Here is a 20,770-nt window from a genome sequence, read left to right as displayed (position 1 = left end):
CAACTCTAGACAAGCGTACTGCTCGGCTTCGGGTCCAGACAGCACAATCTCATCACAGCCATGGCGTCGTCTCAATTGCGAGCGGTCCAAACGTTGACGCGCAACCTGCGCGCATCGAGCCGCACTTTTGCCACCTCTGCTCGCCGACTCGAAGCTCCTACACCCGTTACCTCTACCAGCGAAACGGCCGCTGTGCTGGAAACCGACGCAAAAGCTATCGGCCAGGCTCCCAACCGCGCCGCCGTCTGGTCTCGAAGCCAGAAGCCCCGATCTACGGCCATGACAGGCCCCCGTTTCGAACAGACAGATTTCAGCCTTCAGGTATAAACACCAGCCGAGAATTGCTATACGAGAAATGAAAATCTGATATGCTCGCAGCCCCAACCTTATTCAGCCATGGAGTTGGTACACAAGGTGCCCGTTACATGGACTCACGACCGAATTGTATCATGCAATGGCGGCGGCGGTGCTGCTGGTCATCCCAGAATCTTTATCAACACCGATAAGCCGGAGATCGCTTCCTGCAACTACTGTGGAACTCCTTTTGTATGCTCGACTGATCCATGCGAACCAATGGAAGACTAGGAGAATACTGACAGCAAAATAGGCCAACGAGCACCACCGAAAACACCTCGAATCTCTTCCGGAGACTTCCTACCCCTTAAAATAGACTTATCCAACTGGGGGAGGGAATTTGGTGTTATTAAGCTTCCGGTCATAGATAGTCCTTGGGCTGGTTCACGAGTTATTTGTATAGTTATGAAGAATCAAAACAGAGAGAAATAAGAGTTACATTGCGCCTAAAATTCTGTGTGAGGCGCCAGATGTTGCAACGCGGCATGTATAAGCGCCTATATCCCTGAGGCATAGCGCCAATGACATGCCGCCCACAACATGAATGAGAAATATATAGCATCTTCATCTTGATCCTTCGCTCTTCCTTTTTCCTAATATAGCACATAGCCTTCTGTCTATTTAAAACTTGTAGCGTAACGGGCGGCTCAAGGCTGTAGAATTCTATTTCAAGCAATGAGGTTGCACCAACCCCACTAATGTTGGCGTCTACAGCTTCAAGTCTCCACTTCTCATAACCTCACTGTGACTACAGAATGCCTCAGCAAACTAGTGATATAAAAACCATTTTCCTAATCCTCCTGTTTATGATCACACTGTTTCCCAATTCAATCTACTATATCTGGACTCTTCCTCTCAGCCTCATCTTCTCACAAGTGCCACCACCTGCAGATTCTGCCCCCACCATGTCTTGGTTCCAGAAGCAAATCACACTACCAGCCCAATCGCGTGGCTCATATCTCATCACGGACCAGATAGTGTCTGCGCTCCCAGAGTTAAAAGGCTACAAGGTTGGATTGCTGAATCTATTCGTCCAACACACAAGCTGTGCCCTAAGCCTGAACGAGAATTGTACGTTATTTAATATCATTCGTTGGAGCGTTCTTCGGAATGAGGAGAATTGTGTGCAAAAGTCTCATACTGTGGGTCCTTAGGGGATGAGGATGTTAGAACAGACATGAGCGATGCTCTCGACCGCATTGCGCCAGATTTCGGGGCCAAAGGAGAGGCCCTGTACCGACATGAGTATGTATACGAATGGCCGGCTTTTCAATTCAAGTTTTTATGCTAATGCTTTCATAACAGCGCTGAAGGCCCTGATGATATGCCGGTGAACCTCGATCCACATACCTTTACAACGAACTTAGAAATGTTTATCTAACTTTGCATAGGCTCATATCAAATCAGCACTTATCGGTGCCAGTGTCACCGTTCCAATCCAGAATGGCAAGTTGGTAAGTTTGCAAAGCTTCATCCCTTGTTTATGCATATGGTTATGCCTGCCTGTTTCCTGTTAACACTTCTTCAAGGCCACGGGAACATGGCAGGGAATCTGGTACTTGGAATTCAGGGCAAGTAAACACCAGCGTCGCATCGTGGCAACAATTCAGGGAGAAAAGGCATAAGGAGAGAGTCTATAACATTGAATTGGAAATCTTTGTATTTATTAGACAACCTGTAGCTTCAAAGCTGTATACATTGAGTCGTTTTACCTATACGCCAAACACCATCGCCATGTCTTTTTTTTCCAATATGCCATTCATTTCATTCAATGTGTCCCATTTTCCTCAACCATATCCGTGTCGTCTCCGGCCAGAACCTTGGCTTTGGGCACATATCCATCGGGGGCGCCTGAACCAGGGGTTGCAGCAACCACGTCGCCATTTTCATCAACAAACTCAAAGTTGTAGCGACTAAGGATATGAGGAATGGCAGACAGCTGCGGTCCATATCTAGCAGTGTTATCGTAAAGCTCGAATAAAGGGACGGCTAAAAGCTTCATATTCTTTGGCACGCTTAGAACCTCTGTTTGGAAGAAAAGGGGAGAACGTTAGCGGCTGCGACAGAAACCATCTTGATATTAGATGAAACTTACTGCTCTTCGGTAGCTGAATGAAGTAGAATTTTTTGCACTCCTTGGGCCGTGTGACGTGCGCAGGGACAAATGGATACATGAAGGTCTCGAAGTTTGGCCTCCACCACTGCGCCAGGCACTCGCCAACCTCCCAGTCCCCAGCCTCTTCTCCCTCGCCTAGTCGGCCTACTGGCGCAAGTCTCTCATCCAATCGAGCTTTGAACCCCTCGACCTCGTCGTCCTCTGGCTTCAGATAGTCTCCAGGGAGCTTGAAGAACGCGTTTGCGATCTGCAGCATCAGGATGTGCGGGTGGTTATGTTCATGACACACCAGGATGCCTTCGCATGTTCGGCGCATGCCATGTTCGCTGAAATGTTCTTCTAGGCGCTTCAGGCGGGCAATTACGGACGGATCTTCTTCAGGCTGTGTTTCTTTCACACCGAATGTATAGTTGGATAGCGGGTATAGCGTAACCTTCTCAGGCTGTTTGGCATTGAACGGCAGCGGGATCGTGGGCGGAGACCCCGATTGGAGGGCCGAGGCCGGGATGGTTGACATCTTTGGGAATCGTCGCAATGGAGGTTAGAGTGGATTGATCCAGCGTCCCTTGGGCTTTCTGCTCGATGGCATGCAGCGGAAGTTGTTGACGGCCAAAGGGGATATTGGCGAGAGCAAGCACGCGCAACCGGCACGGACTCCACAAGCTGGCAGCGAGGCTATGGGCAGAATTTCGATAGCTAGCCATGGGCCGTCCATAATGGGAAAGCGGTGTGAGCTGCAGGCGCTAGCTTGCGACGATTCAGCAACGCAGCCGTATCTGGTGCTCAATGTTCTTGGGTTCTTGGATGAAAGGCAGGCAATAAAAGCTAAAATCTACTGATATAGAGGGCCAGATGTTGCTTATTGAATTATATTTCATCACTTAAAATATCCAATAGCGAAGCATGATGCCGATATTAACCCAGCCATCTGCACCGCAAACACAGTTCGATCTTGACCACTTCAGGTACATGTAGATTGCAACAGACAATGTGTTAGATAGCCTTGTTTGCTCCCATATATCAGCACTGTTACTCGGTTATTAGATGGAGTGTGAGGCCTTATCTCTTCATATCTGATACGAGGTCGTATCATGTGAGCGACACCATTCTATCCAAGATTAGCCAGCCCAGTGGCAGCCAACAATATCCGCCATTGTTTTTGCTAAGTGCTGCAAGGCAACTTTAGCAGCTCACACTAGGCCTAGTCATACCTATTCCATTGAACGAATACGCAGGTATCCGGGCGGCGGCCCAAGTGTGCCGCCGGTAGCCACTAAGCGTGATAACACGAGGTCACAAGAGAAAAGAGATGATAGAGAGCACTTGGCGGAAACAACCCCTGCCCGGAGTGGGCATATTCTGGATCCCAAACATCTACAAGGCTCTGAAAACACATGTATATAACATGTTAAAGGCTGGAAAGCCATCTACCAGCACTGCTTGTATGCCCACTTCGATATCTACAGCATGAGCACAGGCATTGAGTACCAGCCTATCCGCGTGCTGCCGAAGAACCATACTGTATGTACATACATACATGAAGAAATGGGCGATGAGCAATGAGGGGCCAGCAGGGGGAGATCTGCAGCATGATGCATGAGCAGCGCCCTGGACCCCTCTGTATCCCACGTCTTTGCCCACGTCTGCCCACGCTCGCCAGGCCTAGTTTGGGGGCAGGGAGGGCTTGGCTCGGCGCTCGTTGGTCTGGAAGAAGCCTGGAATATCCGGGGTTCGGAAGGGTGGTCTGCCACATCCAGGCGATAAATTTACGGGGCGAAGCTGATGCGACGCCGGCCAGCTCCATCAAGTCTCGTGCTGTTTGCATCGCAGGAAGCGGAAGGGTTTCCAGTGCGATTAGCGAGCAGCAGCGCTGATTTGTTATACCGCCAAGCGCCCTGTGGTCCCGGCGGCGGTTGAGCTGGGCGAGCGCCAATCTGGTGCGATGCCACGATATCCGGACGAGTGCTCAACTACTCTCTGCCTAGCGTAAGCCCCCTCCAGCAAAACCGGAACAAGGCGCTTGGTGCGGCTTCGGAGCTGACGCAGAACATTTCTGGAGTTATTTCCAATCACACACCGGCTCCTAGGGCATGATCAATAAATATCTCGTCTCGGTGTGCAAAGTGATAACAAGTAGCCTCTCTTGCTCGACTCGACGCAGGTCACGGGCAAGGCCACTGAGTGGGGGAATAACCCACGCTATGTAAATGTAGCTTAACCCACATCCACATCCTCAGATCGACGCTTAGCTGTGCCTCTGTCCATCTTCCCCCAAGACGCAGGAACTCAAAAAATCATCTCTGTTTGGCTCGTTGATAGAGTTTCCCGGCTCCAAGACAGTGGCCGCCTTCGCTCCCCCGCTCTGCCCTAGCGTCATGCGCAGATCACGGCCATTGACACGCTCCAGTCCGCTTGCAGCATCTTGTTAGCCACAATGGAGGCGACGTTGCTCAGCAGCCTCCACACCAAGCTGGATGAATTGGAGGGCAGGCTGCAAGCCTATCGCTACGACCTGATCACCGATTTCCAGCGCTACTACCACGACCTGCTCACCGGCGTCAACCCCAGCGTCGCGACCAGCATCCAGCAAGCCATTGCACCGTCCTTTGCCAACTACCCGATACTGCGTCCCGAGCTGGAGGCCGCTGACTCACAACCACCTGACAGGCCCCAACCGGCCACATTCCAGCAGGCTGCGACGCCCGAGGCTTCTCCTCGTATCGAGGCTCCCAACGGCTCGCACGACCGAGAGGCAGAGCTGCAGGGCCTCTTCACGCCAAGCTATCTCCCGCTGCTGGACAGCTCCCCTCCCTACAACCGCCCTGCTGTGCCGGCTATTACCTCGACGACTTCCACCCAGGCCACGGACCCCTTCCCGCTGCTGCCTGTCATGGAAACGCCGGCTGCCGACAACAGCACTGCCACCGACAATGGTGTCACCGTGGACAGCCTTGTAACCCCAGGGAACAACGCGGCTCCTGCAGGCGGCCAGGCTCCAGCCGAGGCGAACCGCCTCGTGAGAACCGCCACCGAAGAGTCAACCTCGTCAGCGTGCTCAGACAAGAGCGATTCCAAAGTTATGCGAAGTGCGATGCGACGCTCCTCTAGTATATCTAAACCGCCTCAGAGCCCAAGGCGGGTGCGGTTCGAGTTCATGGGTGCAGAGGTGCTACCTACGTCATCGCCTCAGCAAGTGGAATTTATACCTCCTGGCCCAGCGTCGCCGACCGCAGAGGACGAGCCAATTGCCTCGGATATGATACTTGGCGACGATATCGAGGAGTGGCAACCTCCTCGGAAAAGCTCTTCTACAGAGGCCTTGAGAGCCTTGTCTAGGGCGCCAGCTGAGGAAGGTACCGTGTGGACTGTCGTCGACCCTGAGGCAGACAGGGCCAATTCCCAACCAGACGGCGCGAACAAGGGGGCTTTAACCATGGAGCAGACAAAATCTACTACAAACAACCCAAGAATAGAAATTTCAGCAGGCGCTGCCCAAAGCAAGAATACAACATTAGATTCTGGGGATACCAACGGCCACGGATCAGAAACCAACAGGAGTACCGACGACTCGTCAGATGATGAGGGCGATTATTTGGCCATGGGTAAACGCAAGTCTGCTCTTAAGCAGAAGTCTACGTCACCTTCAGCCGCTCAGTTGCCGATAAGAGGAGCGAGTAACGGAATTTCAGCCACGGCGTCACATCCGAATACCAATGACTCTCGAGAGAGCAGGACTCCTGCTACTATGGACAATGAGAGCTTGGACGATTATGGTGATGATGATGACTTGTTTGAATTTGAACCTGCCGGCCTAAGTGCCCCACCGAAGCCACGCGAGAGACCGGCAGCTCCCCCGCCTGACGAGCCATCAGATGACGACGAATCTCAGGATGAAGTTCCAAACATGGCTCGGCCCGCTCAGCAGCCGCTTTATTCGACATCACCAGCTGTTTCCATCGCGCGGCCACAGAGAACAGAGAACTCCATGTCCACCGTGTCCAGGTTCCAGCCAGGGTCCCTTGGATCATACAAAGGTCGGCCAGTCATCATGCCTGTTGTGCGCAACCCTGAAGTGCACGCAAGGGCTGCCTCTTTGGGCCAGTTTAACACTTTTGTCGGAGGTCTGGATGGCCGCAGCGGAATGGATGAGGGAGATCTCAGCAGCTTCCGTGCCAGCGTTGTTCAGCCTGGCTTTGCCGGAACGCCGCGGAGCTTCACTGAGCGCTTCATGATGGAGGAAGCACAGGCGGAAAGGAAAAAGAATGGCGCCACTCGGTGATATGATTCTTTATATATGAAATTTGCTGGCGTCTTGTCTCGGAGGTTGGTCTCCTATCTCAACTTATTAAGGCATGGTGGGTGGGTATGGATTTCGGACTATATGGAAATGGAAATCTCGATGGCGTTCATCTCTGCGAAGGATTTGTGTGTTTTGTCATTTTTTATGAGAAAGAATGAGCATGAGGTGGAGGGCAGGGCTTCTCGTCTGAGCGACATTATATCATAAACACCCCATTTACTCAAATTATGTTTTATCACCGATCAAAACTGTATACGCATAGTCATAGTCAGGATGTGCCCTGATAATACACATATGGGCCAAGTATTTTATGCTTCCATGGATCTTTTAATGTCAACTCGGGTGCTAGTACCTGGATCTGCCTGTCAGCCGTTTCTTAGAGCGGAATTAGTGGTGTGATGGCGGGGTTGTGAAGCTACCGCTTTATCGAGGTTATGATGTAAGTGCATGTAAGAGGAACTTCTTGTCATCCAGCCTGTAGGATTTGAGGCTGACATTCCACATTACCATTACCCCAACCAGTCATTCTCGACATACAGAAAATCCCGATTCAAAATGCCTGGAATTCAACTCGAGATCTTTAAGGTAGGACCCTTCAACTTTCAACGCAGCGGCATTTCCTAATCTTGGCCTTTCCCGGAGTAGTTCGGCGTCTGCCTTATGTTCCCAATCGGGTTCATGTATTATTTTGGAACGAACCTGGACAATCGCTTCAAGGTTCACGATTTTTGGCCGAAGCCTGAAGAATGCAACAAGCTACCCCAAGATAGAGAAGAAGTCATTGCGGAGTACGAGAGAATCGTGGCACGGCAAAAGATTCGACAAGCTCTTCAAGAGGAGAGGCAGCGACAACAGGCGGAGCAAGCGCAAAGGAACGAAAGCTCTTAATTGTCTAGGCAAATGTTTACCTATCACACGACAGCCTGCGGGGGCAAAAAAATTGGGAGAATGGATAAATCCCGAATTGTATTATATGATTGAATTGGCGCTATTGGTGAATATAGGACAAAATGCATAATTGGCGTTCAGCCTGCAGAAAGGCGGACTAAGGGGGGAAAAATAACTCAACTCAAATGGGTGATTTTGGATGAATTTTGTACGATGATAGGATTTGTTACAGCTATATATCGATATGTCTCTCCAGCTTGTCCCAATCGTCGTCCGTGATAGCGCCTTGGCGAATGTTGGCAAACAGTGCTCTGACTTCGGTATACTCCCGAAGACCAGCAAGCAAGGTATTCAAATTTTCTACCAATTCGGCTGAGTCGACGTCAGCCTGAGTGTCTTCGTTCGCAGCCCACATTATCTCAGACTCGACCACCTCGAGCTCGAACCGTTTAGAAATGGCTTCCGTGATGGCCATGAGCTTGGATGGCTCAGTCCAAATCAAAAATCCTCCGTCTGGATGCTCTTCAACATCCTCAGTGCCCTCATGCTCAATTGCTTCTTCCAATACATCTGATAAGGATGGCCCACCATCTTTAGGCTTAAATATGGCCCGTCCGCGTCTCGAGAAGTAAAATGCAGTGGAGCCCACGAGTCCACCGGCCTTCTTGACCACAAATTTGAGATCATGCAAGCTGCGTGTCTTATTATCCGTCTCGATATCGGCAACCAGGGCGATATTAGGTGGCATTAGAATCTCCAGCGTCATGGGTTCAAGCTGTGCACCTGTGGCAGAGCGGCCTTGGCCTCTTGCAATGGCGCTCTCAATTAGTGACTTGGGAACGCTCGCTAAAATTACGCATTGGATTAATATATCGATTCAACATTATGAGGGTATAATGAATCGAATCATAGATATAGGTACCTTTTGTTGCTGCTGCAACTGCATTTGCTAGCTGTGGGTTGAACTTGACATCCTCACCATACACTTTTTATTAAACTCATAGCGTTAGATGGCTCTTTCTGAGACTTTGCGAGGGGGTGCTTGGTGTCACGAACTTTTAGAGTACATGGTGATGAGCTTTGTAAATGAAACGCGGTCAGACATCTTTTTTTTGTCTGTAACCGCTTTGATATGCTTTGTTTTGGACCATTTATTATGTCCTGCGTACTGAGACGCCGTCGTTCCAAAGGACCGCAGACATGACGGGCATACAAGACCGCTTGAAGATGCGCGAGAAGGGATTAAGAGGCGGGACTTTATCAGAAGCGAAAACGATCTTGCGGGGTTCATCGTAACGAGTCGTTAGTATAAATCACCAAACAACGTACATCCACAAATGCTCTCCAGTCGTCTCAGAGGCTGAAATCGATTTTGGGTCCCCGTATTTTGAGACACCAATTCAAAGATATTCGAGCTTCCGGGCACTAAGCGGCACTATCGCATGTTCCTCCAAATGCGCCGGGTTAACGATCTTCCCTGGAGCTTGGGGCCGAGAGGCTGCCCATCCAGGGCCACCGGCGCCTGCTGATTGGCCATTGCACCACCGCTAGTGTCGATGCCCATCATCATACCTGTTGGAATGCTGGCCATCATCCCCCTATCACTGAGTTTTGGGACGACCATAGATAGCGAAGACCTGATTACGACAACATAGAATACGACAAACGAGGGCCCCTCTGACGACGCCGGATACCGCCTGCCATGTCGTCGAGCCAGGAGCCCGAAGCTCCAGCCAGTGCGCCGAGCGTGCAGGCCAGTGCCGTCGCCGATTCAGTCACTGCCAACCCGGAGCTGGATCTCCCAAAGCTTCAAGCGCTCCCCGCCGAACAGCAAGATCTCTTCCTCCTCACGTTTGTTTCGAGATTGAAAAAGCATGTATTGGGGCTTGCAGCAGACGATTGTACATCCCAGCAGTTCTACCTCAAACGCGAAATATTCCAGATCATCAGTCTCTCCACCCCGCAGCCGTCTCGGGTCATCAGAAACAACCTGGGAGCTTGTCTGGCCCACATTTTCGGGAAGGGAGACAGGAAGCTGTTATTCGAAACGATAAACGATCTTATAGCAATAGCGGCGGGAGGAAAATCGAAGGATGGCGAGACTCGCGCAAAGCATGCGGCTGTTAGCTGCCTGGGAGATGTGTTTGCCTCTGCGGGGGACAGCGCAATTGGACTCCACCAGCTGGCTTGCACAACGCTGCTAAAGCTGCTTAAATCGGCCTCGAATAACGCAGGAATAAGAGCAGCAGTGTTTACCGCTTTGGAGAAGATTATTATTATGGTTGAGGGATCCATGGACGAATACATTTCTCGGGATATATGGAAGCAGGCAAGGAACCATGCCTCCGTTGACAAGGGAACTCTCGTCGTTGCGTCTGCGTGTCGATGTCTTAAAGCATTAATGCGACACACCATGTACTTTAAGAACTCGACCGACTTCGACAAGCTGGAGACAGCAATGTTCAAGGCTGCCGACTCGTCATCCGCCAAAGTTCGAAATGCCATGGCCAGCTGTTTTGCCGAGGCGCTTGTGCAAGGATATTCTGAGTCCAGCGCCGCAGACGCTGCCGCCAAGAATAAAAAGTCTAAAATCAAGCTTAAACGAGCATCCACGCACCCCAGCATCGTGGGAGATGAGGACGAGATTCCATCTCGCCCGTCAAGCCCAGCTCCTGGCGCCAAGCGGAGTCAGGACCTTGCTCTGTCGCTGCAGGATATTTTGAAAGTCTTGGCTGGCTACTTTGTCAAGCCTGCAACCACCAACAAATCTCGAGCTGCTATTGGAGTATGCTATGGAAAACTTTTCCGCCGACTGGGAGAGAAGACCGTGCAGGCCAATTATCTTAGCATAGTAGAAAGCTTGACCGTTGACATCCTCAGCCACGCAACCATCAGCAACAACCGCTATCGCTTGCTCATTTCTCGAAAGATTGTGGACACCATCGTCCAGGATGTCATTGGGCGCAAGATCCTGGGAGAATCTGGCCAAAAATCCGCGGCAGAATCTCTGATTAGCGGCGTTTTGAAAAACTATCCTCAAGCTTTGGCTGAAAAGCCAGAGCCTCAGAAGCACACTCTCATTGCTGCTCTGAATGCCGTTGCATCGCTACTAAAGTCACTTGGGTCCGCTGCAAACAGCTTTGCAGAGCCTTGCCGAGATGGGCTATTGCAAGTGCTACAGCACCCAAGCTATTCTGTGCAAGTATTTGCGTCGAACTGCATGAAGATTTTTGTTCTCGCATGTCCTCAACAGTTGCTGCCGTGCCTTTCGGTCTGCATGAACAGCCTCAGCCGTGAATTGTCTCTGCTTGGGACTGGGCGCAACTCTCCTAGGCGATGCATTGGGTTTGCTCATGGTCTGGCTGCTACTCTAAGCGCCAGTCCTTCCCGCCCATTGCATGGCTCTCTTGATGTGGACAGCCGAGTTTTGACAATGGCAACAAATTTACTCAAATCCAGCAGCCAGTCAGAGCTCCGTGTCTCGAGCACCCAAATCCAAGTCGCTTGGATTCTTATCGGTGGCCTTATGTCTTTGGGTCCAAATTTCGTCAAGATCCATTTGTCGCAGCTGCTCTTGCTTTGGAAGAATGCACTGCCAAAGCCTCTGGCCAAAGATAACACTTCAGCCAGGAGCCTTCTCGAGGCATCATTTCTTACTCATGTCAGAGAATGCGCTCTGGGCTCCATTCTAGCTTTCCTCCAGTTCAACAACCGGCTTCTTACGGTCGACGTCTCCAAGCGTATAGCGGCAATGCTCCAAAGCACAACAGCCTTTTTAAAGACGCTGCCATCTAAGAAGATAACTGAGGACATTTCTCAGAGGCTTACTCCTGCTCTCCAACTGCAAGACCTTGACAGGATGGTGCAACGCAGAGTCTTGCAGTGCTATATCAAATTGGTGAACCAGAGCCCTGCAGGTGGAAGCGAAGCCCTTTTGCAGTCAAATCTGCTGACTCTTGCGATATCTCTCTTTGCGGACCCCGATAACTACACGCCTAACTCATTGAGTGCGTCGATTGCGAATGCCGCCGGTACTTTTGAGTCAGTTTGGGATGTTGGTGACAACACCGGCTTTGGAATAACCGGTATCGTATCGGGTTTCAATGTCAAACCGCTCCCAGGCCAAAACGAGAACGCTATACAGGAAGATAAGACTCGGCAGAATGATTCAGAGGCTTTTATTGATAGTCTATTGCAATCGCCGGTCTGCGGCAGTCTAGAGCATGATGCGTCAATGCTGTATGTCGGCGGCGTAGATGACGGATCAACAGACCCTGATCCCCCAGCCACCGAGGTCATCAATAGCGCCATCCAGTTATTTGCTTTCGCATTTCCATTGACTCCGGCCAAGGTTCAAGAAAGTATTCTAGAGCAAATTAGAACGTTTGCGTCAGCAGGTTCTCTTCAACGAGACCCAGGACGCAAAGCAGCTATCAATGTCAATCTTGCAACGGCAGTTCTTTGCACGATGAGAGTTGCCGTTAAAGAGACTAGCTCTCCATCTGGAGATATTGCCAATATTGCTGTGGAGCGATTACTGCAGGATATCGTTAGAGATTTTGTCCTTGATCCTGACCAATATGTTAGGAGCCTTGGCTATGCTGCTGTTGCGAGACTATGCAACGTGTATGGTAACGCATTTACAAACCAGGAGATTAAATACCTTGTTGACACCATTGTCGGAAACCGAGAACCTAGTGCCAGAGCGGGTTGCGCAATGGCCCTGGGTGCTATCCAGACCAAAGTGGGCGGAATGGCTGCCGGTTACCATCTGAAAACTATACTTGGTATCCTGATGTCGCTTTGCAACGATCCCCATCCTGTGGTTCATTACTGGGCTCTTGAAGCATTGTCACTGGCGTCAGACGCTGCCGGTTTAAGTTTTGCTACTTACGTGCCAAGCACCTTGGGTATGCTCGCACAGCTCTACATTTCTGAGACACATCATTCTGAAATATCATCGGCCATTACGATGAACTTTGAAATGGAACTTTCGACCACAGCAGCTATTGCACGAAGTGTCGACTCGCTTATCAATGTGCTTGGGCCTGATCTTCAAGATGCTAACAAGTCACGAGAGCTTATCTTTACTTTGGTTGGGCAGTTCCAAGATGAAGAAGATGTATTCGTCGAGCGAGCTGCGCTGGGATGCCTGGAGCATCTCTCCTTGTATGCTCCTGGACAGATGCATTTTGGCGATTACGTCAAAGTTTTGCAGAAATATCTCTCGTCCGAGCACGCAACTCTACGAGATGTGGCTGTAGATGGGTTATATAATATCATGAAGCGAGACCCGCGAGATGTTTTAAGAGAAGCAGACAAAGGATACGAAGATCAACTGTGGCTGGTACTTGACGCCGATCCATCTCATGATGGCATCCGAAATATCATTCGAAATTGGTTGCATCAGACATGTCTGAACGAGACCTCGTTGTGGCTTCAGCGCTTCCAATCCGTTCTGAAAATGACAAGGGCTAAGCCAGAGGAAGACAAGAACGTAAATAAGTCTACAACAGGCGGAATGCCTGATTTACGAGACGAGGAAGCTGCAGGATTTGCAGCTGCTTCGACGGGTGCGAAGGAAGACAAGTCCGATGGAGCATCAGAAGCGGAACCTCTGCGCTGGCAAGTAACAACGTTTGCGATGAGCTGTATATATGACATGTTTGCTATTATTGCAAAGGATGTGGCGACACACGGCGAGTCGAAAGCTCAGCTTGCGCTGCAGAATAAGATTGCTGATGTCGTGCGCATGGCTTTTTCTGCGTCGACATCAGGCGTTTTGGAGCTGCGCATCTGGGGTCTCAAGATCATCGGCGCAGTTCTCAAGATGTTTGGCAAGACACCCGACCCTGATTTTGAAGAGGCCATGCTCTTGGAGCAGTATCAAGCACAAATCAGCTCGGCGTTAACACCGGCATTTGCGGCGGATTCATCCCCCGAGCTGGCTTCAGAGGCGGTTAATGTCTGCGCAAGCTTCATCTCAATAGGCATTGTTACCGATGTTGACCGAATGGGGCGTATTTTAAAGACACTGGTGAATGCTCTGGAGAACTTCTCCAGTGATAATGAAAATGCGGGAATTGGTGATCTAAAGGGTCTCAGCTCCAATGCTCAAGTCATGGTCAAGATCTCCGTGTTCTCGGCCTGGGCTGAGCTGCAAGTGGCCAGCACAGAGCAAAAGTATCTACTAGATGTTCTCAAACCGCATATTGGGAAATTAACGCCGCTCTGGCTTGAGTCACTCCGTGAATTTGCACGGCTTCGGTTCGAGCCGGATATCTCAATGACACTAGGACCACCCTCGTTATCGGGCAGCTTAGACTCCATCTACGCGGCTTTGAATCGCGAGACCTTGCTTCGCTTCTACCAAGACGCATGGCTCAAGCTGGTTGATGCGATTGCAAGTCTGATTGAACAGGACAGCGAATTTGTCTTTGACGCCCTGGACGGCAAAGAGCTAAGCGAGACATCTACGAATGGACAAGCAAAAGTTCCGGGCATTAACTACCGAGATGAACCAGTGGCCTTCTTCTTCGTGTTGTTCGGCCTCGCTTTTGAGGCCCTGGCGACTCGGCCCGGCCAAGACAACTCCCTAGCTACGCAGGAGCAGATGCTAGCCATCTTGCAAGCTCTAAAGAAGATTCTACACCCTAGCGTGACTGGTCACGCAATCTACCGGCCTGATGTATTTTCCGAGACAATGGACCTTCTAGATCGTCTGGTACTGACGGAGGGTTTGGATGTCCAGAGCGTCATCGTCGAGGTTGCCAGAGATCTATGTGTTACTCATCCTTCTGCTCGAAGACAGTCGGATGACGATGGCGACCTCTCTGAGGACATTGACCAGTTATTCGAACTGACCCGAATCATCGTCCTTGTCCTATCTGGCATCCTACCCGGTTTATCCGAGAGCAACGCGCCGGCTCGACACCAGATCAATGGAGAAGCTATTCTATTGATTAGAACGGCGCTCAATGCCATTGTAGATGCTGCGGAAGTGTTCCCGTCCATCATCAAAACGGACTTGCACGCCTGCATCATTCACATTTTCGCTACGATCCTTGCTACACCAGAGTGCCAGGAGCTGATTGTACCACAATCGCTCGCTATACTGAAACGATTCATCGCCAGCATGTCCAAGTCGAGGAGAGACTCGGCCAATGGACCATCAGCGACCGACATCCAGCTGCAAGGGTGTCTCCGGCGCTTCCTGTCCATCTACCTCAACGCGCAGAAGCGGGAGACGCCGACGTCTCTGACCTCTGTGAAGAACAGCCTGCTTGCCACCACTATCCTGTTTACAAGTGGCACGAATCAACTGCCTGCTACCGAACCCCTGGTCGCACGCTATCTAGATGAGGTCCTAGACTGCCTCACAGATCGAATGGTATGTTTTATCTAGCCCCACCCGAACTCGGCTCTCCTGCTCCCTCCCTCCCTACCTTTATGCCAATGTACTGACCCTTTTCTCCTTGCCATTGTTTCAAAGACGGCCAAGATAGCAGCCAATTGCATACGATCGTTGTTGCTGCAAGGAGCTCCCTCGGCGGCAGATGTCAGCATTGCCCGCTATCTCTTCCCACGACTCATAGCTTTTGTGACAGACGTGGGGCCTGAAGATCCTGAAAAGGCTCGATCGCTCGTCAGCCACACGCTATGCTTGTATGTAAGGTCAGTTAAGCATGATCGAGTGGCAGCTGCCATGTCAATGGTCATTCCCGCTCTCATGGCCAGAGCGACAGGAGAGGGCGAAGGGGTCTATTCAGAGACGAGCACACGCCTCCTGGAACTGGCAGCGGTGAATCAGGAGGTCTTCAAAGCCATTGTTGGAGGCCTAAGCGGTGGTCAGCGGGCGTTCCTCGAAGAAGTGATCCGATCGGGTCGGCCAGCGGCCAGTGCTGCAGACAAGACGTTATCCAGCGAGGCTTCACAGCCAACCATTCAGCTGAAGATGAATTTTGGCGGCTAGCTGGAGAATTGAATCGTGTCAAGAGAAGCTCCAATCAGCAGCCGATTAATAAAGACACGTCAAGAGAGAGAAATTATGGTTAGGGCAAAAAGGGTTAAGATTTTTTGTTGTCTCATGCAGACGCTCATTGGCGGGCGATTGAGAGGTATATGAGCAGGGGGGGGGCAAGATGCTTACTGGAGTTTTGTAATGGTTCAATGCGCAGATGGAACGGGATACACTTGTCATGTAGACCAAATGGTTGTGATGATAGTTTTCATTGCCTTGTTCAGGATGGGATCCGTCTGCTCGACGCCCAAATGTTACCTCAATGATCCCGAAACAAGCCGATAGGTCGGATGAAGCATACGTGTAGCAGTGATTTCTTGGCCATATCATTCAAGTTCCCACCTTTCATCGGCATCGCCTAGTGGATAGTTCCCTTCAGAGGCAGATGGACTGAATGACAGCTACTGAAAGGATGCAGGAAACGGGAATGTAAGAGCTGCATGTGGTCCACTGCGGCATCGTCTCAGCCAACGAGATAGAGGTATTTGTCTCCTACTGCATATGTGCTTGCTTCTGCCCCTCCGTACATGAACCAATCCCACGTCGCATTGGCTATATATACGCAACATCCTACATACTCAGCCGGCTAACTGCCAAGTGGTGGGAACTCTCCTTGCATTTCTATTCCCCCGCCTTGGTGTTAAAGCCGAGGGAAGAGTTACCCCAAGAAAGATACTTTGCTGGTTGAGTAGTACTGTCGGGCTCACGTACACGTAGGTTGTGTAGTAGGTAGTGAGGAGATATACAGCTACGACTGTTTGAGTACGCGCCCTACCATTCTGCAGACGACTGACTGAGAGCAAATGGGACTGCGAGCAAATGGGACTGCGACAACGGGAACGATACGACGATACATACAGAATGCAGAAACTCGGTGCTTTTACTCCAATATCTCTCTCATATGTATGGCACAAAGTGCGTATATGAAGCCGTTATGCATGACGTTATTGATGATGATGATGATTATGACAATGCACCTTGTGGGGGTGTTTGTTCTTTGCAACGACCCGCGGTGGCATTCTACGTGGCAAGCTGAGCTTTGTGCATTCTCACTTTTCCCCTTTTTTACCAACAAGATGATGGAGGGTGCGGGCGCGGGGGTAGTGCTGCAGATTTTTGATGAGTTGTGATATATCATTGGCGAAAGAGCTTGATATAGCGCGTGGTCCTTTTGTATGGAGGGTGTCTACTTGTTTCTGGGTGTTTCTATCACTTTCATGCTTTGGGGGCGGGTGACTCTGCGGTCTTGCTTTGTTGTTTGATCGTGTGTCTACTATTTACTGGTTGATTTTCTTTGGGTTTGGGAGGTCCACAAGACGACGTGGTCGGATATAGTATGTGTATCCTGTATGTATCTTGGGTATCTTGGTAATACGCGTCTGAGGAGATTTCTGCCAAAGGTGTCAATCTATCATGGTACATGGCATCTTTGTATATGACTTGAAGGCTTAGACAAGTGGTTTTGGCCACTTCAACCAAGTGGATTTCTGCTACCATTGCTTTTACCTTGTTTCGTCTTTCCGTTGATATCGTGGCTTCTGTGATGTGCAACAAATATGGATTAGAGCACTCCTCGACCAGAGGAGAAGACGAGCTGGGAGCAAAGCCTCCGCCTCGTCTAAAGCCTCGTTCTAAGATTCCATTCCCCAGAGCGGAGAATTAGACGTGGCAAGTTTCTCCAGAGGGAAAGAAACAGCTCTTGCTAGCAGACAAGGTGTGGCTGTGGCTTGCAAGTTTGGTACAAAAGCTTGGGGGAGCGGGAGCTACGAGGAGAGCAACAGACCGTTGGATGGTCGATGCTTCGGCTTTGTGGGAGGGAAGAAGCTATGGCTGCTTGGTTTGCGCTTAAGGGGGCGTGTGCAGTTGGATAGCGGTGTTGTGGCACAGTCAGATGCTGCAAGCCATGGCGTTAAGCTTGCGGTTGGCGTTTTTGCGGTTACTTTTTTTGTTGAGGAGATGTAGTAGATTGGGAATGGTGTAAAAGTCTGTTTTCCAACGGCGTATATATTAAGGTTTTGGCGTTGTGGCGAGACAAAGGCGAGAAGGGGGAATCCTAGGCCTCGATTACGCCATGGCGCTGGCTTTGAAGTTGTTTTTCTTAAGGGTACTGCTTGAATTAGGGTTAGGTGTTAGGGGAATTTGGAATGTTAGATCTGCTAGATCTCACTCTTAGGGCTTAGAGAAGGAGATTTTCAAAGTGCCGGTATTAGGACGGTGTAAGTCGACGCTGAGGCTCGGCCAACTTTAAGATGAGACGGCAGATGTGGCATTTTAGACTAAGATACAATCGTAGATTGGTCGGATCAAGGGTGATGAGTGGATCTTGCATGAATTCGGTAGACACTTGAGAAGTTTATAGTCTAGATTTTGCCTGTGGAATTGTTGCTGGCCCGTAGGCTAGAGATGAAAGTGCTATAGCACAAGACTCAGTTTATGCATGTAGCTTTAGCTTGAGTGTATTACTTGTAAGTGCTCCTATAACGGAGCTCTAATAACATTCAGTATGGAGCACCGCAGTAACACCCTCGTTTCACGAATTCTGTCAAGCAAATCATGCACCCCCCTCCGCTCTCTTGTTTCCAGGATTAATTAACATATGACATGCTAATGCTAGTAAAACTCCACGGCAATGTGTCACGGATGCAAAGAGAAAAAGTTGCAAGGGTTTTTCGGAAACAAAGGCGAGGAATCAAACTGCATCCGAGAGCAACTTTGAAACAAAACTGCCAGGGGCCTGAGAGAAGACAACGAATCGGAAGAGCGCCTACTCGGAAGAGCCGGTCGCGCCCGGCTCACACCACCGATCGTAAGATTCTCAGGGATCGGCGGCAGATGGAAGGCGGGAAGGAAGAAAATAGAGAGGACGGAGAAAATTTTAGAGCAAAGTTTGTTGTTGCGAGTGCCGAGTAGGGCTGGTCCTTAGGAAAAAAAGGTAACCAGGTACGGAAGAGAGGCGCATGTCTACATGTAATTGATTTCTTATGTCGACTGATGCCGTGTTACAAGAGACGGGACATCACGGGAAGACAGAGAAGAGCCGGAAGGCAATTGACGCGGACGCGGCAATGAAGAATCTCCCATCCTTCTGTTTTGTGCTTATATTTTACATAATATTCATGTCATCCTCTGCGATATAGGACGTCTTCTTAGGGCCAGTTAGGCGGTGGCAACGGGACGATAGCCGATGGTCTTTCTCTATTGCAGTAAACGCATTCGAGGTTTGCCACGCGCAACAGCTTTGAATCTCGATTCGCTGCTTTTTTTTTTTTTTTTTTTTTTTTTTTTTTTTTTTTTTTTGTTTAGACCAGCGACAACCGAACCCCAGAGGGCGGCAGAGCCCGCGCCAAGGAAAGTTTTTTTCCCGACGTGATTTGCTATCAGAGATATTGATGGCGTCGACTAACATACTTAGCGACAGCCTCAATTGCCATTGGTACATAGGAAGCAGTAGTAGTAGCAGCAGGTGATATTAGCAACGACGGAGTAATATGAGCGCCATCTGCGGAGTATTACAATCTGGTTTAAGGGGCGTATGAATAAGAGGGCTGTTGGGCGTTGGCTTGAGCTGGATGGCTTGGGCAGTTAGCTGATCCCGAATACAAGGCACCGGAGAGAAGGCGAAATAACACAACGCCAGATTTCCAACACGGATGCGAGATTGTCCTCTGCCGGTGTGTGCATCGACGTTTGAAGAATAGCACGACAAAGAGGGAAATGCGATTATTAGTCACGGCCATGGCGGGGAGGGAAACACATCATGGAACCACAAATTTGCCACATCATACGACAAAGGAGCCCATAATAGCATCCACAGTCTTTTTACCTGGTGCAAGGGGCGAATATGCGAAAAGTGGATTATGGCTGATGCAACGAGCCGCAGCACCACAATTTGGGGAGTGTTTTTGTCGTTATGGAAATTCAATGCGGTACACGTGGGTTGAAAAGAAAGAGACAAAGGAGTAAAAAGGGAGAGAGTCATGGATAGCAATTGAGGACTCTGGATGGGTCAGGACACGATTTTCTCGCTTGTTTACTTTCGTTCCATCTCTCCACCGAATACGCAACTGCCATTGGAAGAAGACAGAAGCAAGAAGAAAAAATTTTCAGTGATGCGGCCATGCACGCACTTGTCTCACATCATGTCGCAAACTTGTTAACAACTCATGGACGGAAATCTCACTCAAGCAGTCAGCCCAGATCGAGATTCTGCCGATCCGCTTGTCAGCCCAGCTCAGCCCAGCTAGGGGAGCCAAGCAAAAGGGTGAAAAAAAAAAAAAAAAAAAATCTTTCCCCATGTTAGCGTCGGGGAGAGCTTTCTCCAGCTTTGGGCTTGGTGCAGTATTAGACTATTAGACTATAACACTACTCCCCTAAACGCCATCCGCTAATAGCTGCTAAACACAAAAGTTAGGAGGAAACAGTCCATTGGCAACCCACATTCCGCATAGCTCAGCTGCGGCTGGTAGTGCGGTCGATGAGGTGATGGTTGTGCCATTCAAAGGACAGGAGACGAGGCACGTGTGGTGTTTTGAGGGTCAAGTTGGTCCTCGGGCTTTGTAGTGCCGGCAGTGCCCAGTATTGGTGAAGCACAAGTGCCAATCGACGATGTCATTGCAACTACCTATACTTCTATGCAGCAACTATACCCACATGCTAATAGTGCAATGATCATACAAGGCCGCCAATGAATGAATCGTACTTGGATCAGAAAGAAATAGGGAGATGAGGAGATGGACAAGGAGATAAAGCCCCCCTTTGAAAGAAATATCCCTGAGGAAAAAACACCCTCCCAGTCGCATCACAATGCTGGCAAATCTTTGGATCTCCATTCCGGGCTCCCCATAGTGGCCAGTATCCACTTTCCGGCCAGCCGCTGGCCGGGCCAGCAGCAGGAAGACGCTTCCGGACGGTGGTGATGGAGACACGAAGAGAGACAAAAAAAGACTGTCCAGGGGTTTTTTTTTTTTTTTTCTTTCTCCTAGGCAATGGTAGTAGTATCTTTTCCTCGTGGGGCCGATATGCGCCGATGCCGATGAGTTGGCAGCCTGCTATTTTTCTTTGCTTTTCCCAATGTCTTGCATAAGGATGGGAA

General features: G+C 50.0%; 10 protein-coding genes across 10 annotated transcripts; 8 read left to right on the top strand and 2 right to left on the bottom strand.

Moving 5' to 3' along the window:
- Positions 1-20: 20 nt before the first annotated feature.
- On the top strand, positions 21-996 carry TrAFT101_001835 (uncharacterized protein). The gene is made up of 3 exons (XM_024902398.2): positions 21-321; positions 379-546; positions 608-996. The coding sequence occupies exons 1-3, from the start codon at positions 61-63 to the stop codon at positions 668-670; spliced, it is 492 nt and encodes a 163-aa protein (XP_024762956.1). The 5' UTR covers positions 21-60; the 3' UTR covers positions 671-996.
- Positions 997-1,114: 118 nt separating this feature from the next.
- On the top strand, positions 1,115-2,073 carry TrAFT101_001834 (uncharacterized protein). Its single transcript, XM_024907796.2, has 5 exons — positions 1,115-1,425; positions 1,509-1,599; positions 1,660-1,684; positions 1,746-1,808; positions 1,884-2,073. Exons 1-5 carry the CDS (start codon positions 1,161-1,163, stop codon positions 1,977-1,979), a joined length of 540 nt encoding a protein of 179 aa, XP_024762955.2. The 5' UTR covers positions 1,115-1,160; the 3' UTR covers positions 1,980-2,073.
- TrAFT101_001833 (uncharacterized protein) lies at positions 2,016-3,096 on the bottom strand. Its single transcript, XM_024909613.2, has 2 exons — positions 2,450-3,096; positions 2,016-2,379 (listed from the first exon to the last, which is right to left on the bottom strand). The coding sequence occupies exons 1-2, from the start codon at positions 2,985-2,987 to the stop codon at positions 2,123-2,125; spliced, it is 795 nt and encodes a 264-aa protein (XP_024762954.1). The 5' UTR covers positions 2,988-3,096; the 3' UTR covers positions 2,016-2,122.
- An 841-nt stretch (positions 3,097-3,937) lies between these two features.
- Positions 3,938-4,557, top strand: TrAFT101_001832 (uncharacterized protein; the record flags this gene model as incomplete). The annotated part of the gene is made up of 3 exons (XM_066126442.1): positions 3,938-3,991; positions 4,329-4,456; positions 4,530-4,557. The coding sequence occupies 3 exons, from the start codon at positions 3,938-3,940 to the stop codon at positions 4,555-4,557; spliced, it is 210 nt and encodes a 69-aa protein (XP_065982544.1).
- A 347-nt stretch (positions 4,558-4,904) lies between these two features.
- Positions 4,905-6,749, top strand: TrAFT101_001831 (uncharacterized protein; the record flags this gene model as incomplete). The annotated part of the gene is made up of 1 exon (XM_024907795.2): positions 4,905-6,749. The coding sequence occupies one exon, from the start codon at positions 4,905-4,907 to the stop codon at positions 6,747-6,749; it is 1,845 nt and encodes a 614-aa protein (XP_024762953.1).
- A 576-nt stretch (positions 6,750-7,325) lies between these two features.
- TrAFT101_001830 (uncharacterized protein) lies at positions 7,326-7,658 on the top strand (the record flags this gene model as incomplete). Its single annotated transcript, XM_024899584.1, has 2 exons — positions 7,326-7,355; positions 7,416-7,658. The coding sequence occupies 2 exons, from the start codon at positions 7,326-7,328 to the stop codon at positions 7,656-7,658; spliced, it is 273 nt and encodes a 90-aa protein (XP_024762952.1).
- Positions 7,659-7,822: 164 nt separating this feature from the next.
- On the bottom strand, positions 7,823-9,093 carry TrAFT101_001829 (uncharacterized protein). The gene is made up of 3 exons (XM_024902397.2): positions 8,715-9,093; positions 8,581-8,643; positions 7,823-8,504 (listed from the first exon to the last, which is right to left on the bottom strand). The coding sequence occupies exons 1-3, from the start codon at positions 8,947-8,949 to the stop codon at positions 7,891-7,893; spliced, it is 912 nt and encodes a 303-aa protein (XP_024762951.1). The 5' UTR covers positions 8,950-9,093; the 3' UTR covers positions 7,823-7,890.
- A 114-nt stretch (positions 9,094-9,207) lies between these two features.
- TrAFT101_001828 (uncharacterized protein) lies at positions 9,208-16,045 on the top strand. Its single transcript, XM_066126441.1, has 2 exons — positions 9,208-15,048; positions 15,151-16,045. The coding sequence occupies exons 1-2, from the start codon at positions 9,361-9,363 to the stop codon at positions 15,628-15,630; spliced, it is 6,168 nt and encodes a 2,055-aa protein (XP_065982543.1). The 5' UTR covers positions 9,208-9,360; the 3' UTR covers positions 15,631-16,045.
- A 279-nt stretch (positions 16,046-16,324) lies between these two features.
- On the top strand, positions 16,325-18,109 carry TrAFT101_001827 (uncharacterized protein). Its single transcript, XM_066126440.1, has one exon. The coding sequence runs from the start codon at positions 16,482-16,484 to the stop codon at positions 16,806-16,808; it is 327 nt and encodes a 108-aa protein (XP_065982542.1). The 5' UTR covers positions 16,325-16,481; the 3' UTR covers positions 16,809-18,109.
- TrAFT101_001826 (uncharacterized protein) lies at positions 18,110-18,958 on the top strand. The gene is made up of 2 exons (XM_066126439.1): positions 18,110-18,143; positions 18,293-18,958. The coding sequence occupies exon 2, from the start codon at positions 18,319-18,321 to the stop codon at positions 18,586-18,588; it is 270 nt and encodes an 89-aa protein (XP_065982541.1). The 5' UTR covers positions 18,110-18,143; positions 18,293-18,318; the 3' UTR covers positions 18,589-18,958.
- The last annotated feature ends 1,812 nt before the right edge of the window (positions 18,959-20,770 follow it).

The sequence above is a fragment of the Trichoderma asperellum genome, chromosome 1, assembly GCF_020647865.1.
Source record: "Trichoderma asperellum chromosome 1, complete sequence".
Classification (NCBI taxonomy): Eukaryota; Fungi; Ascomycota; class Sordariomycetes; order Hypocreales; family Hypocreaceae; genus Trichoderma; species Trichoderma asperellum.
Note: the sequence above shows the minus strand (reverse complement) of the source record. Positions and strands in the feature narration are given on the sequence as shown.

Bases quoted from the DNA above. Each gene is read 5' to 3' on its own strand.
- TrAFT101_001835 (XM_024902398.2), top strand. From the start codon at position 61: ATGGCGTCGTCTCAATTGCGAGCGGTCCAAACGTTGACGCGCAACCTG. The intron at 322-378 runs GTATAAACACCA...ATATGCTCGCAG, and splicing joins AGACAGATTTCAGCCTTCAG to CCCCAACCTTATTCAGCCAT. The intron at 547-607 runs GTATGCTCGACT...ACAGCAAAATAG, and splicing joins ACTACTGTGGAACTCCTTTT to GCCAACGAGCACCACCGAAA.
- TrAFT101_001827 (XM_066126440.1), top strand. From the start codon at position 16,482: ATGGGACTGCGAGCAAATGGGACTGCGACAACGGGAACGATACGACGA.
- TrAFT101_001829 (XM_024902397.2), bottom strand. From the start codon at position 8,949: ATGAACCCCGCAAGATCGTTTTCGCTTCTGATAAAGTCCCGCCTCTTA. The intron at 8,644-8,714 runs GTTCGTGACACC...TTTAATAAAAAG, and splicing joins CATCACCATGTACTCTAAAA to TGTATGGTGAGGATGTCAAG. The intron at 8,505-8,580 runs GTACCTATATCT...GCGTAATTTTAG, and splicing joins AGTTGCAGCAGCAACAAAAG to CGAGCGTTCCCAAGTCACTA.
- TrAFT101_001833 (XM_024909613.2), bottom strand. From the start codon at position 2,987: ATGTCAACCATCCCGGCCTCGGCCCTCCAATCGGGGTCTCCGCCCACG. The intron at 2,380-2,449 runs GTAAGTTTCATC...TCTTCCAAACAG, and splicing joins CATTCAGCTACCGAAGAGCA to AGGTTCTAAGCGTGCCAAAG.
- TrAFT101_001828 (XM_066126441.1), top strand. From the start codon at position 9,361: ATGTCGTCGAGCCAGGAGCCCGAAGCTCCAGCCAGTGCGCCGAGCGTG. The intron at 15,049-15,150 runs GTATGTTTTATC...ATTGTTTCAAAG, and splicing joins ACTGCCTCACAGATCGAATG to ACGGCCAAGATAGCAGCCAA.
- TrAFT101_001826 (XM_066126439.1), top strand. From the start codon at position 18,319: ATGCAAAGAGAAAAAGTTGCAAGGGTTTTTCGGAAACAAAGGCGAGGA.
- TrAFT101_001834 (XM_024907796.2), top strand. From the start codon at position 1,161: ATGATCACACTGTTTCCCAATTCAATCTACTATATCTGGACTCTTCCT. The intron at 1,426-1,508 runs GTACGTTATTTA...GTGGGTCCTTAG, and splicing joins CCTAAGCCTGAACGAGAATT to GGGATGAGGATGTTAGAACA. The intron at 1,600-1,659 runs GTATGTATACGA...CTTTCATAACAG, and splicing joins GAGGCCCTGTACCGACATGA to CGCTGAAGGCCCTGATGATA.